Here is a 17,414-nt window from a genome sequence, read left to right on the forward strand (position 1 = left end):
CGTTTTAATATCTTCACACTTTGGCTCGGCACTTTAAATATCTCACGTAATCCCTCCAACAGCAATCTCCGAGATCTGACCTTGACTCTCAGCCTGCTGGCTCCTTCCTGAATCCATTGCCTCCTAGCTGCACGGTTTGCTGCATTCAGAACTCTCCTCCACGCTCAGTCTTATTTTCATCTTCTACCTATGGCCAGATGACCCCGAGAAAACTTGATCGTGTTACTCCTCAAATTAAAATTCTCTCACAGTTCCCCATTTGAATTCTACCATCGAAATTCCACTCCTCAGTGCATAGATAAGATCTGATTCCCTGCCTCCCTCCCTCCTGGGCTTTTCTGAAAGAATGTCCCCTTCCTTCATTTGGTTAACATTTTATCCTTCGGGTTATGTCCTCAATATTATTTCCTCTACGTCACTTTTCCAGGGCTCTTTCTCTGCCACTGTTATGGGCTTAGTGTCTTTATCATTTGTCCTTGAATCCTGACGGGCTCCCAGGATCCAGTACAGTGACATGCTAGTGTCCCAGACGGAACAAAGTCCTGAGGAAGGCGCTAGCCATCGTGTACACTCTAATCTACTCCTGCTGCCAGCATCTGGGGGCACTAGACGGGACTTCTACCAGCCACTCTCCAGAGCTCTTTCAGAAAGTTGGCCTCAGACGGGTACCACAACAATGGTCCTTCCTGCCCTGAGGCTTTTGCTGCGTTCTCTAAGTCTCCATAGTCAAGATGGCTGCCATTGGATTACTCCTTTATAATCATTTCAGTTCTGTTCCTCTAGAGAACCCCAAAGAACATACAATATTTGTATGCTTACAACCTTTTCAGATCAGAGGCCTTTATGGGTACTGGCTATTAAAAGTTATAGATCTTCCTAGCTGGGGAGGGGGAAAGTGCACACAAAATCTACACATAATTTCAGAACCCTTAGAATCCTGTAGGTTTCCTCGCATGTATTCAGGACTTAAAACAAAACAAAACAAAAAAACACCAAACTTCTCTTCAATTACAATTACTTGCCAATTTTTTTCCCCGTATTTCCCACTGGATTTCGGGGACCATGTCCATGAAATTACTGTTGTCTCTTCAGTATTTGGCACAGGCCCTAGGCACAAAAGATAGTCGCTAAGCATATGCCCTGGGTGTAGCTTGCAGTGTTAAGGTCAATGATTATCAGGTCTGCCTTTTCCTTCTGGAGCTTAACCGAGGGCCTCATACATCCCACGCACACTCTGAACTCTACTCCCATCCCCAGGTTTTATAAACCAAGTACTACATGACTTAGCCAGGTTCTACACGGTTCATGGGAAATGTTAAATCAGCAATCTTCAGGAATTCCTTCTTGGGGGTTTTCTAAGAAACTCAGAACTTAAGGAACTTAAGAAAATTCTGGATATTTCTTTCTTTGCTCATTGGAGTTGTCTGTTTCGTCATTACTCTTTCTGTTTTAAAATCCTCTTTGAACACTAACCTTTCACCATGGTCAGGAGATATTGGTCTGGGTAGACTAAGAATGTCACAGTAGCATGTGCTACAAGCCCCACACAGACCCAACCCCGTTTCCGGTTCCACAAATCATGCTTGTAGGATAGACTTGTCTGTAATTTTTTTTTTTTTTTTTTTTTTTTTTTGTTTTTTCAAAACAGAGCTGGCTCTGTAAACCAGGCTGGCCTCGAACTCACAGAGATCTGCCTGCCTTTGCCTCCCAAGTGCTGGGATTACAGGGGTGCATCGCCACCAGCACCAAGCTTGTCTGTACTTCTTATAGACTCCTCCTCCCCAGCCCAAACATTCTACTACTTCACTGCAGTCACAGAGACAACTCAATTCAAAACTACCTTTCTCATGCCCCTGGGATGACGATCTGGCGAATCCCTGTTCTTCCCCAGCAAGAATCAAGGGCCTGGAAACTCAGAAACTTAAGTTAATGAAGGCTGAGATGATATAGCTCAGCGGAAGAGCGTTTACTGAACACAGTCAAGGCTCTCAGTTTGATCTCAACACTGAAAAAGAGAAAACAAATCAAATAAAGGGAATACAGTCACAACAGACAAGTAAATTTAATTAGAAATTCAGGTCAGGAGTAAGAGGGCAGGGAGGGTGGTGACCAGGGAATCCCAAGGAATACGTGCATTGTCTAAAAACGAGTGATAACCAAGACACAAACAAATGGTTTCTGGATTTCCTGATCTTCCCATTTTTAAAGAAAAGCTGGACATCTAGGTTTTTATGGGCTAGCTCCTTTTTCTTTCTTTATTTATTTTTTCCTTTTCTTTTTTTTCGGAGCTAGGGATGGAACCCAGGGCTCTACCACTGAGCTAAATCCCCAACCCCTCTCTTTATTTTTAAAAATAACTTTATTGACGTGTATTTACATACGTATATAATTCAGAGTATACAATTTAATGGTTTGGGTTGGGTTCTTTTGGCGGGGCAGGGGTTAGTACGTTTATCAGGTTGTGCAGGTACTGTAAGTCAGTTTTAGAACATTTTTATTACCCAATTAGATCTCTTATGTTCACTTACTGGTGAATCCTGTGTTGTCTCATCTTTGTTGCCCCAGATGTGACCTCAGGCAAGGGACATATCACTTTCTCTCTCTAGCTTTGCCTTTTATGGGCATTTTGTACAGATGGGATGATTCAGTATGTGCTATCATGTCTGGGGTTTTCAAGAGAGCATAAGGTTTTCAAGGTTCCTCCACATTGCATCTTTAAGTACTTTTGATTGCTGAATGATATTCTGTTGCATGGGTCTACCATTTTTTGGCATCCATCCACCAGTTCATTTCCATTTAGGTTGTCATATCTTCTGGCTACTCTAAATGATGCTGTGTGAACATTTCTGTGTACATTTTTTGTACGGACATGGGATCTCCTCCAAACCCTGACTTTTTCTTTCTTTCTTTCTTTCTTTCTTTTTTTTTTTTTTTTTAAGATACCCAAGGGTATAATTGTGAGATTGTATGGTAAATTTATATTTAACTTTTTTTTAATTAGAGACTAAAGCATGCAACACGCTTAACTTTTAAAGAAAGTGATTATTTTCCAAAGTGGCCGTAGTGTTTTACATTCCTGCCCGGTAGTATCTGCAAAGTTCCAGTTTCTCTAGGTTCTCATCCGCCTTCAGTATGGCCCTTACTCCATCATTAGTGCCTAGTAGGTGTCATGACCAGTCCTGTGGGCATAAAGTGAGTTCTCATTGTGCTTTCAATTCTCAGTTCCCTAATGAAGACCAACACTGGATATAGCTCTTAATTTTCAAATGTTGGAATTCATTCAAAAAGCTGCCCATCAATTCTGCACACACAAAACAAAACAAGCTCACATGCTCAAACTGCCCTGAGGAAAGGAGTTTGGACTTCTGACCTAGCCCCTGCTAAACAATGGTCTGTGAGCTTTTGCTTTTAGAAGTAGAAGCAGCCCACGTCACCAGCTAATATTACTACAAAGACAAGGGTTTCGAAACTCCCTCTTCATAGTGAATTTGAACAATAGGGAAAAAAAGCAATTTTCTATCTATTAATCCATGGCCACACACCATTTTTATACAGTAACCCACCAATTCAACATACTTGATAAGTGAATCCTTCCAGGACACATCCATAGCTTCCTTTTAGGCAGGAGGTAATTTGTAAAGCATTAATCTATGCAGGATATAGAGTTTATAGGTATAGTGGCAGAGTGCATTCAGAGTCAGGTCTGATTCTAAATCCTATGTTCCTTTTGTTTTGGTAGAGTCGGAGAAGCCTGTCTGGGAGAATGGGGGTCCGTGTGGGGCTAGGTGTAAAGATGAAGGAGAAGGAAGCAAGGAGGCGGATCAAGGGAACTTAGGAAGAACTCTTAAGTGACCGGTTGAAGCATGGATGGGCAGGAGAGAGACTTGGAGTCTGTTACTCTTTAATTCCCCTCTCCTCCAGGCAGAGATGTGGAGCAGACATGAATGGACATTTTACTCTGATCTTTGCCAGATCTTTGTTCGATGCCAGAAGAAGAGTGGGACCAGACCCCATCAGTATTTGGATGGGAGATGTCTGGGGATGAAAACATGGAAGAGACTCCAGAACTAGAAATATACTTGGGGACAGTTTGTTAGAGTTCTCATTAAGGCAGATGTCTGCGTTGAGTTTTAATTCTGGTGAACTTTCTTGTTCTCTCCTTCTAATGGTCCCCTGAGTTTGTTGTAAAATTACGAGGTCTCAAAGTATGAGAAACCCACAGGTCTGATGGCTAAATTCATGTGGACGCTCTAAGCATTTAGAAATGACTTCACTGGGTATCAAAGCTTAGACTCACTCCTTTGTGATGGCTTGAGTCTCTTCTAAATCCGGAAACATTTATAAGAGGGCTATCATTGACATGTTTTGTAGAGCTAACTTACACTTCCTCTGTAGACTTCACAAGGATGGAACTCTTCATGTGGTGCCAAAGTCACAAGACACCTGGACAGGGGGCAGGTGGGGGTGGAGACCAGATGCACCTGGACAAAGGACAAAGAATTCTCACTTCCCCCGGAAGGGCTCTGCATTCAGCTGCCTTGGAGATTTCTCTGAATTCCACAACCCTTTCTTATCACTTCCTGCCTTGTTTTCATTTTTTTTTTTTACTCAAAAAAAGAAAAAAGAAAAAAAACAGCCTAGAAGTTTCCCAGGCGTTTACAAGGTAAACGTTTAAAGCGCGCACACACATATTCAATACTAAATACTAAAAATCTTAAGGCATTTTAAAAAATAAGGTATTTTATAAAATATTTTATAAAAATATTCATCCTTATATTGTGATTTTTGACCTTATTATATTTATGCACGTATAACTAAGAGTTGACAAGATTCTGCAGACATTTCATTACATTTTTTACTTCAATTTTCCAGTTTCCTTATTTTGGAAGCCCACCCCCACCTGAGGTCCTTGAACCTTTTTTAAGGCACTTGAACCACCGGTTCTTTGGCCCCAGGGGATATGACAACACCACAGGAATCCTGCAAACCCTATCCAGTTCCTCTTCTGTAGGGGACTGGAATGAACGAGCGAATGAACAAATGAAGTCGCTTTCTGGTCCTCTCCGCCAGGCCCGTTTGCTTCTCGTATTTTTGGAATCTCAGCTCTGCCTAAGAGGCTGAGCAAGCAAACATTCGACTGCGGCGCGTCACCAGAGGAAGGTATCTGGCGGGTGCCGAGGAAAAAGCATCAGTAATGGGGACCCCAGCGCCCACAGGGTGGTAAGCCGACTGTCGCCGGGTCAGGACAGAGCTCTAGCGCACAGACGGAGCGGCACCCCTCCCCCACTGCAGGTGAGCCGCACAGCAGCGGCTCCCACCCCCTGAAGCTCCAGGGTGACGTCAGGCTTCAGGACCGCGCTCCGGCCCCGCCCCTGCAGGCAGCTCCGGGGGCCAGCAATTCCACTGTGAAAGCCGGTCCCGCTGAGGGACCCAGTGGCTGCGGCAAGCCAACGGGCCGCAGAACGCTCGAGTGGGTAGCAGCGGCGAACCGACGCTACAGAGAGACGTGACCAGTGGGAGCTGGTGGCTTCTGCTGCGGCACACCTGCCCCACTGTCCACCCAGCCCTGACTAGCGCAGCGCGTACACCCCAACAAGGTCGGCGCCCTCTGCCTCGCGGGATCGCCCGGCTCCCAGTTTCAGCTGTCCATCTCCCTCCCGAGCCAGCCAATCACCTGCCATTGCCCGGGCCGCACCTCCCGGAATTTTTGACAGGCGTGAGTGCCAGCCTATGAGATTGGGAGTCTGTGGGTCTAGGTCGGGAGCGGGAGCCAATAAGCATCATTCCAGGTGGGTGGAGGGAGCCGGACTTGGGAAGGTAGCTTCGTTCGGGTTGCTAACGTCTTTCCTGGGAGATGGGCGCGCAAACCGACCAGTGGGTCTGGGGGCGGCGGTGATGGGCGTGGAGCTGGCCCAATGAGGGTGGGAGTGGGTGGGGCAGGCGCGAGCGGCAGTGCTAAAGGAGCCCGGCGGAGGCAGCGGTGGGTTTGGAACTGAGACGCTGGATCTTTGGTCGCTGCTGGGGACGTGTGCCGGCGCCACCATCTTCGGCTGAAGGTGAGAGGTGCAGTTGCCCGGGTCCGAGTGCGTTGTCCGGAGAGTGGGGATGGTTGAGGGAACAGGAGGGAAGGAACCGGGACTGGGGAACTGGGCGAGCCTGGAGCACAGAGATGGATCCCAGGCGGGAGCTGGGAAAGGGAGACTGGGCAGTTAAGCGGAGCTTGTGGAGGTGACTGGACCGCAGTGTATGGAGATGAGGAGACCCCTGGAGGGGTGGGAAATGGGGTCCTTAAGAATGAGACCCCTTCAGGGATCAGGGCCAGGTTATATGTGAGGACGACCCTTGAAGGGGATGAGAATGGAGATCAGGGGGTGGGAATGTAGGGACCAACTCATTGTTGCATTGGATCCCTGGAAGCGTGAGGTTAGGAGGTGAGTGTCCTAGTAAGAGGCTGGAGGCACCCCGAGTGTCTGTCTCCTCTTAGAGGAAAGGACTGAGTCCTGGGATGGGATATTGGTGCTGGGGGCACGGGAAGGAGGGTACCCTGAGTGGATTGCACTGTGGATTAGGTGGAGTTAGATTTCCCCGGGTGTGACTGAGGGGTTCTCCGAAGACTCAGAAGGCGGACCCTGGATCTGTGAGGTTTAGGGACCAGTGGCCTGAAACTGCATGTTCTGGTGAGCATGCGACGGGTGAGAGGCTCCAGAGCTGGTCTCGGGAAGGAGGGCTGGAGCTAGATCTCATGCCATGCTCTCTGGGGACCGTGGTCGACCGGGAGGTGGACGCCGGGCGAGGCCTGGGCGGTTGGGGAGAACGAGGCGGGAAATGTGGCCCGGGCGCGTTGTAGCGGAGCGGCCGGGGGGGAGGGTCAGCCCTCGCCTCTGGATCGCTTTATTGTGTAAGTGATCTGGTAATGGCTCGCCGCAGAATCTCTCCCTGGCCTTCTGTAGTTGGGTGTCATACACTGATCCTATAAATCGAAGTGGATTTGGGTCGGAGGGAACTTGAAGCTGTGGAGTCCTTGGCGTTGGCGGGGCTTTGTGGGCCTTTGGTGGGCGGATGCGGCCCAGAGACCCGAGAGGCCCCCAGTCAGGCCTGTCTGGGAACTGGGGCCTTTAGGAGGTGGCCACTCAGCGGGTCTGACTGAACTGGTGAGGTTTGGGTAACAGGGGCTCTGCCTACGACCGTTATCTCTTGTTTCTTGGGGCCTCTGCAGCTCTCTTCAAGATCACTGCGGTGGATGGAAGGGGGTGGGGTAGGTTGGGGTGGGGTAGGGAAAAGCAGGCGGGGTAGATCCAGACTGCGGATGGAACAAAGACTGCTGTTTTTGCTGAATAAAATAATACTAAATATAATACTTTAGCTATGTTGAGATTTTGATTTTTTTTTTCAAACATTGAAACTAAGGATGCTTTGGGTGAGGTTTAATTATTGCTGATAGTATCTGACTCCGGAAAACTTTATAATCTATTCATTGTTCCATCTCCTTTATTAATCTGCATCTATTAACTATTCTTGTAGCTCCGTGCATTTGATGTTTAAGTATTCCCCGTCTGTCTCCGGTTCTGGAAAAGTGGCCATTTTATGTATCTCTTTACTTCTGCATCTTAAATTCCGTTCTTCTCATCCTTATCGGCAGAAAGCATATGGTGCAATTGTGTGATACAGCACAAGCTTTTGCAGCAAAGGGATGTGACCTGGGAGTGCTCAGCTATGTGTTTGGGCCCCTTTGGGAATCGTGACAATGAAGAGACAGGATAGAGAATGAGATGGAGGAAAATTTGAAGGGCACGTTGCGGGGTGGAAGACTATATGCTTTGGCGTTTGATGTACATTGTTATCACATAGGAGAAATTAAATCCCTGGTTTGAGCCCCAAGTTTTGGAAGTATTTTACTAATTGGGAGCTAGTGTGGGGCTTCATGGCCATCTAGCTTTTTGTGTTAGTGATTGTTTGGTTAAGTAGAATTTTGATAAATGAAGAGACATGTGCAGTCCTGTAATACCAGTGACCTCGGTGATAGATAACAATTACACAGATTGGGGCAGTTCTCCTTTAGTTCATCTGTGTTAGAAGCATCCTCTGGGGTGGATAATTTGCGATTATTTTGTTTGCTTTTCTGTGTTCATTGATCATAAAATTGAGTTGTTTTCCTCTGCCCATACCTACCTTGGGTGTTGGGAGGCAGCTGAGATTTTGCTAGGGGGCATTTCATTGGAAGTAAAAAATGACCTGGGTGGATGTCCCAGGGGTAGTCATCTACAGCCTATGTAAGGGGTGGGAACTTGGACTCAGTAGGAGGCAAATTCATATATGCACTGATTAATGATTTAATTATAGTTAGTTATTTCAGATGACACCAGCACTTCCAGATCCTCTGCATGTCTGTCTACTACAGAGGTTCCTTTTTATTCCCTTCTTTCTTAAATGTGGGCATTTTCCTTCAAAGTATAAAGAGTCTTTGCCAGATTGTACTAATGTGCCCATTGACTAAACCAGTAATCTTTAACTCACAATTGATAGACAGTGGGGTTTTTTTTGTTTTTATTTTTTGTCTTTTTTTTTGTTTTGTTTTGTTTTGTTTTGTTTTCTTTTCTATTTTTCGGAGCTGGGGACTGAACCCAGGGCCTTGCGCTTGCTAGGCAAGCACTCTACCACTGAGCTAAATCCCCAACCTCAATAGACAGCGTTTTTAAATTTGATAATATGATGTGTATACTACCTACCAGTCCTTCGAAATTTCTTCCCTTACCAGTGCGCTTTTATCATTGTAGCCTGGTCTCTGGGCTTAAGATGATGACCTCTGCGACTTGTGACCTCTGCTGTATGACCTTGGGCAAGTTACTTGTCTATTTTCAGAATTCTTTGGATTCTTCAGTTGTAAAACGAAGTTAATGGAAGCTATCTTGTACCACTCTTGTGAGGATAAAGACCTTGATATACATACATATAGAGAGAAAACAGTGTCTGGATGTAATTAGGGATATATAACAAGATTATTTGTTTTTAAAAAATTGTGATATTACCCTTTCAGCAAAGGCAAAATATTTGCAAGTGGCACATGTTAAATACCGTTTTTAAATCAGATCTAATACCAAATACTAAATGTTCAGCAGAGTGAAAAAATGCAATATACTTGGCAAACAAGCAAAGTGCTAAACTAACTACAACATCTTGACTGGCCTTGTGAACTCTACGAATTAAACGGCCCCGGAGCACCTCCTACCTGCTAAGTAAGCCTGTGGCACACTGCTAGGTAGGTCAGGAGACTGCCAGAGGGCAGCAAGGAGAGTTAGGAGAAGGAAGGATTGAATTGCTAGATTGACCTGAAAAGAAAGTGTGAAAGGGTAGCATTTGGGTCAGGAGGAAGGCTTTTGGTTGTGGGAAGTAGAAGTGAATTATAAAGCTAGGAACCATTCATGTAAGGTAGGTCTGGATTCTCTGACCAGCCTAACTGATCAACACGTGCAGTGAGGCATTAGTGCAAAAATGTGGATGTGTTAAAAATAAAAATAATTTGTAATTTACTGCTCAACTTTCAGACCCAAAGAATTGACTCCATTTAAAAAAAATAGATGAAGTTGGGCATGGTGCACATAGCTGCCATCTTAGAATTTGGGAGGTGGAAGTAGAAACTTTAGGAGTTCCAAACCAGCCTCACCTACATACTGACTTCTAAGGCAAGCTGCCTGGGACTCAAAAACCAAAAAAGGTGTGTGTATGTTATCTTTCTCCCATAAAACTAGGGCCATGTGGCAATTATGAAATTTTATAATCGACTAGTTTTTTTTCACATTAATTAGCATTTCAGCATAGTAAACATGCACTAATAAATTTTAAATGCCCCCATTTGATAAAATACCCTCCAAACCCCATAATTTACCTTACCTACTTGCTAAATCACTCTAGTTTATAGCTGTCTACCAAATGTAAGCATGTTTCCACATCCAAGGTAAGTTAGTGAGTGCAAACCTATAGATACAAGGATACTTTTCCAAAGTGCCACATGTGTATTTTAACCAAGTAAAAATAAGATAAACTCATTTTGTTATGATTGTGGATTGTCCCACCTTTTATAGATTCTGTACTTCCAAAAGGTGCGTGTCTGGACCTATTATTTGCCTTCAAATCACCTGAGTTGATCCCCATGCTTCTTACCACTGTGCAGTTTAAGTGGGGAAGATTTGTTAATAACTCACTAACACTTCTGGTTGTATGTGTGTGCTCATAAATATTTTCTATACTTCCTACTCTTTTATTTGCCTAGGAAGCACATGTACATTTAAGATATAAAACAACACATGGGTATAGAACACATTAGCAAGTCTATTTGAAGATGTATTAATAAAATCACTTTTTTAACAGGAGGAGGTCATTTTATCTTTTTTTTTTTTTTTTTTTTTTTGGAGCTGGGGACCGAACCCAGGGCCTTGCGCTTCCTAGGTAAGCGCTCTACCACTGAGCTAAATCCCCAGCCCCTATCTTTTTTTTTTATATTCAAATCTATATTCTTTAAAACATCAGCACATTCTTTATATGGACTATGAATGAGTTTTGGACATTGGTTTTCAGTTTCCTTTTCTATTCTAATGTGCCTGCTGGTAGTATTGGTAGACAGAGAGAACTGTGGAATAGCGGTTGTTAAAAGTGGTCTAGGACCAATAACAATAGCACCAGCTGAGAATTTGATAGAAATGCAGTCTTGGGCTGGGCTTACAAAGATGGCTTAGCAGTTAAGAGTACTTGTTCTTGCAGAGGACCTGGGTTCAATTCCCAGCCCTCACATGACTCACAATTACCTATACTACAGTTCCGTGGGTTCTGACACCCTCTTCTGGACAGAATGGACACTAAGCTTGTATGTGGTGCACATACGTACATGCAGGCAAAAGACTCATACACGTAAACTAAAATAAATCTCTTTAAAAAAAGGTGGTGGTGGGGTTGGGGATTTAGCTCAGTGGTAGAGCGCTTGCCTAGCAAGCGCAAGGCCCTGGGTTCAGTCCCCAGCTCCGAAAAAAAAAAAAAAAGGAAAAAAAAAAAAGGAAAAAAAAAAAAAAAGGTGGTGGGGTGGGCAGATACAGACTTACTGAATAGGAAACTCCAGGCATGTGGTCCAGCAATCTGAATGTCAGTAAGCCTTCCCTGTGCTACTAATGCCTGCTAGAGTTTGAGAGCTGCTGCTCCAGAGCATAGGTGGTTATAGTTCATTAACATGTGACAAATAATTTGGGAAGGATCATAGCTATTTGGTTGAAATAAACTCTTCTGAGGGGTTAAAGAGCTAGCATCTGTACTCACTGTTAGCACTTAATCCTTCTGGGTATAGATAGCCCTTTGAGAATCTGAAGAAAGCTATGGATTGACTCCTTAGAAAAATGTACAAATGCACACACACACTGAGAGTACTTTAGAGGTTTCTGGACCTTGAGGTTTATTTATAGACTCAAGGTTAATGACCTATTTACAACTTTGGATGACTATGATTTCTTTATGCAACCTACAAAGGATGCCTTATATGGGTCCTTTCGCTTACAAACAGTCCCCAATGTTTCTGGCAAACAGGAGACAGGGGGAGAAGTTGATTTGATAGCGTAAAAGGTACTTGGTTTCTTGGGTAGATTTGGATGAAGTCTTAGAAACCATTCCTATGAAATAGGGAATAACTTGGACTTTGGGACTAATAGCAAGAAACGTTTGCTATGATGTTAAAGTTTAGAAAGATGCTATCAGGAAGGAATGACAAGTTCCATCAGGAATGTGCATGATGTCCTTTGATCCAAAAGGTTAGTTACCCAAGTATAGGAGAAGCGTTTAATCATGACATGCATGGAGATTTCACTTCTCTCCTTATGTACCAATAGTCAGTGAGCATTAAATAAGTCAATTATATCTTGAGCTCTGTGTGTTTTAACAGAGACAGAACAGACCTTTCCTCAGTATGGCATGAGTTACTAATGATTCTTCTTTTCTGTACCATTTAAATCATTTCTGGAATATTTGCTTTGGGGCCATACACTGTTAATGGAAGACATGGTGTTGTGTTACAAAACTATTCCTCAGGAGATACAACACATGTGTCTACTCACCCCAGACAGGGAGCCCACCACAGACCAAAGTATGGATACCACCAAATTTCAATATGATGAACCAATGAGTTTTATTGGGGTTCCTTTCAGAACCGTGGGTAAGGAGTTGCAGGCGCAGAAATGACTCAAAGACAGCTGTATCACCAGAGACCACCTCAGCATGAGTGACAACTCACAAAGCTGGGAATTTGGAACATAATCCTCAACCTACAGGCAGCTCCATAGGTTGGAGAATGTCATTTCCAGGTTCTTCAGGTGGTCTAAAACTCTTCCAGGCAGTTCAGCTGGTTTCTGGTTCTTCCGGGGAGCTGGTCTTGTCTCAAGAGTCTTCTTTGTTCCTCAGCTTGTGTAAGGGTCTTTTTGCAGCTTGCTTCTGCTGCATCTGAGACTTTCTTTAGGAGCTTTTATTACTTATTCTGGCAGGGAGGGGGCCTAGTGAATATGCTTAGTTTCAGGGACTTCCTGAATCTATTTTGAGTTTTTACCTTCCTGATTAAGGAGCTGTTTTAATCTGGAAACTATTACACTACATACACATGGACACTTTGGTGAGAGGTGAGGGTAGTGGAAAGTGGAGATGCAGGAATGGGAGCAGTCGTGGGTTACAGATGGAGTCTTGAGGAGTTATCATGACATACCCAAAAGGCTTGGTTAAAGGCACCCGTGTTACAGATTAAAGGACTGTAGCGAATATCTAGGGGAATTGACCTGAGTCTTGTCTGAAGACGAACTAGAAGGCATAATTTAGCTCTAATTCATTCAATTATTCTCACTGTGTCTGCATGTGTGTCTCTTCCCTGCTTGTGTACCGAGGGTGGAAGTGAGCATTGCAGAGCAAATGCTCTACCATTGAGCTACACCCTGGACCTGGTTCTTTATTCTCTGGCAATCTTAAGTTTTTGTAGCTATGGCCTGTGGTGACACTAATTCCAATACCACTCAAAAACCTTTTATTATGTATCTTTGGGGTTTTTTGTTGTTTTTGTTTTTTGTTTGTTTGTTTTTTTTTTCCTTCCGCCTTTCCCTTCCTAACTCCCTGCTTAATTTGTGGTGAGGGGAAAAAGAAGATAGAGAAGAGGTCACCCAGAAACTTTGTTGCTTGCCTCTACATTTGGTAACTGAGGGCAGATCTCGTATGGTCACCAGACAACCAGAGTCATGATTAGTGGTTACCCCTGAAGTTTACCTTGGAAAATGGGGGGAGTACTGTGGCTGTGGGGAGGGATACTGGGCTCTATAACTGTATATTTTATGCTTACTGAAGGTTTTACTTAATTTCTTAGAAAGTCAAACTTGTAAATTATTTTATGTGTCCCAAGCATCTAATTCTGCCTTTCTCTTCCAGAGGCAATAACTTTTGGGTCCTTCTGTTTACAATGGCCCAGAGAACTGGACTGGAGGATCCCGAGAGGTATCTCTTTGTGGACAGGGCTGTCATCTACAACCCTGCCACTCAAGCTGACTGGACAGCTAAAAAGCTGGTGTGGATTCCATCTGAACGCCATGGTTTTGAGGCAGCTAGTATTAAAGAAGAACGGGGCGATGAGGTTATGGTGGAGCTGGCAGAGAACGGGAAGAAAGCGATGGTCAACAAAGATGACATTCAGAAGATGAACCCGCCGAAGTTCTCCAAGGTGGAGGACATGGCAGAGCTCACGTGCTTGAACGAAGCCTCTGTTTTACACAATCTGAAGGATCGCTACTATTCAGGACTCATCTATGTGAGTATTTCTTCTCAATAACCCTGGGAGTGGTACCTGAGAGTTAGTATAATTTACCTTATGCACAATGCTATAACCACTTGAGAACAGAGGTTCCCATCATCCTGCTTGACATATTTCTGTTAAAATTAGGATGGTTTTTGCTTAACTAGTTTCTGCTTTCTTTCCCATCTTTTCTTTGCATTACAAGTCCTGGCTGTCCTGGACTCCCTTTGTAGATCAGGTTGGCCTTGAATTTACAGAGCTCCGCCTGCCTCTGCCTGGGATTAAAGGCATATGACACTGTGTCTAGCTTCTTTCATATGTTATGCAGTTTAAATGATTAGATATGGTGGAATGATGTTTGAAGACTGCTAAAGTTCTGCTCTGGAGGGGAGCATGCGGCAAAAGGCTAGGGAATTTAATGGTAATTGAGCCTTCATTTACAGGAGGAGCTGGACAAGGAAGAGTAGAAAAGCAAGGGCACCAGGCTCTGAGGTTTCAGCCGAGGGCAGGAGCAGCTTCATCTGGGTAACAGGGAGGCAGAGGAAGAATGTTGAGGCTTTTAAGAGGAAGCAGTTGGGGATGAGACAGAGGCTATGGCTGTCCTGAGGCTGGCGTTTATGTTGTAGATGCCGATCATGTCTGGGCATAGAAGTTACTGAAAATAATTTAGGGTAAAGCAGAGGAAGAATGCCAGATACTGCAAAGAGTCTAGAGTGGGTTACATATCATGGTTCATGCTTATGATCCTAGCAATTGGGTGGACGGGTGTAGGCAGGGGGATTTCCGTAAGTCAGAAGCCAGCATTGGCTAAAGAGTATAAGACCCTGTTGCAGAAAGTAACAAGGGTTAGAGAGATGGTTCAGGGGTCAAGAGCACTGGCTGCTCTTCTAGAGGACCCACAGTTGATTCCCAGCACGCACATGGCTTACAATCATCTGTAACACCAGTTCCAAGGGTTCCCATACCCTCTTCTGGCTTCTATGGGCACCAGAAATACAAGAGTTGCACAGTCACAGATGCAGGCAAACACCATACACAGACAGTGACAACAAAACAACCCTAGAATGACAAAGTAGGCTTGAGGAAGTGACAAACAGGGGCCAGCACTGAGGAAGGGCACATGGATGAGACCAGGACAAATTTAAAAGGAACAGACATAGAAAAGCTGACAATAACGGCATTGAAATTGGGAAAGTATGGTTGAATTTTATGCAAAGAATATGCTACTTGAACCCCACAAGTAATTTAGAAATCATTCAGCTGGAACCAATGTTCCCAAGTAATTAGTGCATTTAAGTTAGTAATATTGCCAAGCAGTCACTGTCATCAGTGCCCTGAATGTGTGAGAAGCCCTATAGGGGAATGAAGCAAGGTTATAAACAAGGCTGGAGGCAGAATGGCTACCCCAGTGGGTGGGGTGAAGGCCACTTTGACAGGGTAACATTTGGACTAAACTCTGACTGATAAAGGAACCAGCAAAGGAAAAGCTGAAAAATGAGTGGGTTTTGGGCCCCTCCACCTCCTCTTCCTTTTTTCTGTGAGGTTAAATAGAGAAAAAGAGAGGAAGAGGCAGCCGGCAGTGCTGGGAAAGCAGGTTAGGAGAGCAGACCAACCTGGAAAGGAGGAGGAGCCAAGGAAAAGAGATCAGTAGAGGAGCAGCAGTGGGAATCCAGCCGGGTCGGAGACGAGGAACAGCGTCCTTTTCCTGGCTGTGTGATTCAGCTTTAGGCCTGTGATAGCCAGACAACTTGCATCTGTATTCCTAGTGCAGTAAGAGTACAGCTTAGTGATCATCTTCAGTCAGGCTGAGGAGGAATGATGGTCTAGGCAGGAGGTCTCTGTGACTGTCTTAGTTACTGTTCTATTATTGTGAGGAGATATTATGACCAAAGCAACTCTTATGAAAGAAAGAAGTTAATTGAGACCTTGCTTACAGTTTTAGAGGGTTAGTCCATGATCATGGAGGGAAGCAGACAGGCATGGTGCTGGAGCCGGACCTGAGAGTTTTACCTTCTAATCCACAGGCAGCAGTCGAGAGCCTGGGACTAGCCTTTGAGACCTCCAATGAGGCCACTCCTCTTAATCCTTCCCAAACTGCTCCACCCTTGGTGACTAAGCATTCAAATAAATGAACGTATGGGGCCATTATTATTCAACCCACAATGATCAAGGGCTGAGGTTTTAATACCATTGAAGGGCGGAGTTGAGACTGAGGTAGTCTTAGGATGCTGCAGTCAGATGGGAGTGTAGGCTTTGGAGATTTGAGAGTGCCTCAGTTTTGGACTGAAGCCTGGTGCAATGACGTAGGCAGGCCTGGGAAGGTGAAGCACAACCAAGGAGCACTGGAAATACTGAGAAGACAGCTTCTCACAGGACACATAAGCATGAGGCTCCAAGTGAGACTCCAGAACCCACGGAAGCTCAGGAGAGCACAGACTCAGACTCTGAGTGCTGGGGAAGTGGAGATGGAGGGTCTAGAGGGCTTTCCGGCCACCCATTCAAGTCTAATGTGAGCCCTAAGTCCCACAGACAGACAGACAGACAGACAGACAGACACACACACACACACACACACACACACACACACGGACATTAGTGTGGAAAGGGGCCAAACTCTTTCTACAGGCTTTCCCTCGATTCCATCAGTGGACACCATAGACGTCAAGGAGTAGAAAGAAGGGAGATGGAAGGGAGATACTGCACTGGTACAAGGGAAACAATGAAAGAAGAAGGGGCTGAGGATAAAGTGCTTGATGTGTCCTCAGCACTCACATAAAAGCTGCATGTGGTCGGCCATGCCTGTCAGCTCAGCATTCCAAGGCAGAGCCGGGTGGAGGGGAGGAAGGGATGGAAGCAGCTGGTTGGCCAGCCAGTCTAGCCAATCACTGAGTTCCAGGTTCAATGAGAGAGCTTGCCTCAAAAAATAAAATTAAGCATGTTTGTGTTATACACATGCACATGCAGGGAAATCATTTATACATATAAAAAAATTAAAACCAAAAAACAGAGTTGATAATGGTAGAGGAAGGCACCTGATGTTGACGTTTGGCCTCCACACATGCACACTGCTGCACATAAAGGCATGCGTTGCACACATGGTGAGGATTTCAATGTCTGTGCAGCTGTCTTATATCTATACTTTTTCCAACCTTAGTGACAACTGAGTAAATTTTTGAGCTTCTTTTCAAAGTATGGTTTCTAGGTCTGTACAGAAGGACAATTTGTTTTTCCTCAAAGTATTAAGTTCACAGAAGGGGTTAGGGAGGATGGAGGTTCCCACCCAAAATTCTGGGTCGGAGCGGTTGACAGTGGGGCTGGGGAGAGCTGCACTCGCTGTACTTGCTTGGAGTTAACTGAGTAGTTGAAATTGTCATTGAAGGTGCCATGATAGAGACAGATTGTGCATAAGAGCACATGAGCTGGCCATAGCATGTGTGTCAGATAAAACAGCTTTCTTAGACAGACTTGGCTGCCAACACGGTTAGTGTGTTCTTTCCACTCACTCTCCCTAACAGCCTAATTCTCAGATCACTAATGTTTATCTTCCCTACTATAAAACCCACTTACTGCTGTAACGCTCTCTCCAACACACACTCACAGATGTGACATGTAGCATTAT

The 17,414-nt window shown here is 44.7% G+C and overlaps 1 protein-coding gene across 7 annotated transcripts in view; it reads left to right on the top strand.

Moving 5' to 3' along the window:
- The first annotated feature begins 4,590 nt into the window (after positions 1–4,590).
- Positions 4,591–17,414, top strand: part of Myh10 (myosin heavy chain 10) — a 132,078-nt gene continuing 119,254 nt past the window's right edge. For 2 of the 7 annotated variants that reach the window (XM_063269927.1, XM_063269926.1), the window contains exons 1-2: positions 5,433–5,716; positions 13,435–13,810. In XM_063269927.1, the coding sequence (XP_063125997.1) occupies positions 13,466–13,810 (345 nt within the window). In that variant the 5' untranslated portion in view covers positions 5,433–5,716; positions 13,435–13,465. Of the gene's footprint in view, positions 5,717–5,899; positions 6,057–6,864; positions 6,899–13,434; positions 13,811–17,414 lie in introns of those variants that run through there. The other 5 variants (XM_063269925.1, XM_063269929.1, XM_017597544.3 and 2 more) reach the window with 4 other exon arrangements.

The sequence above is a fragment of the Rattus norvegicus genome, chromosome 10, assembly GCF_036323735.1.
Source record: "Rattus norvegicus strain BN/NHsdMcwi chromosome 10, GRCr8, whole genome shotgun sequence".
Lineage (NCBI taxonomy): Eukaryota > Metazoa > Chordata > Mammalia > Rodentia > Muridae > Rattus > Rattus norvegicus.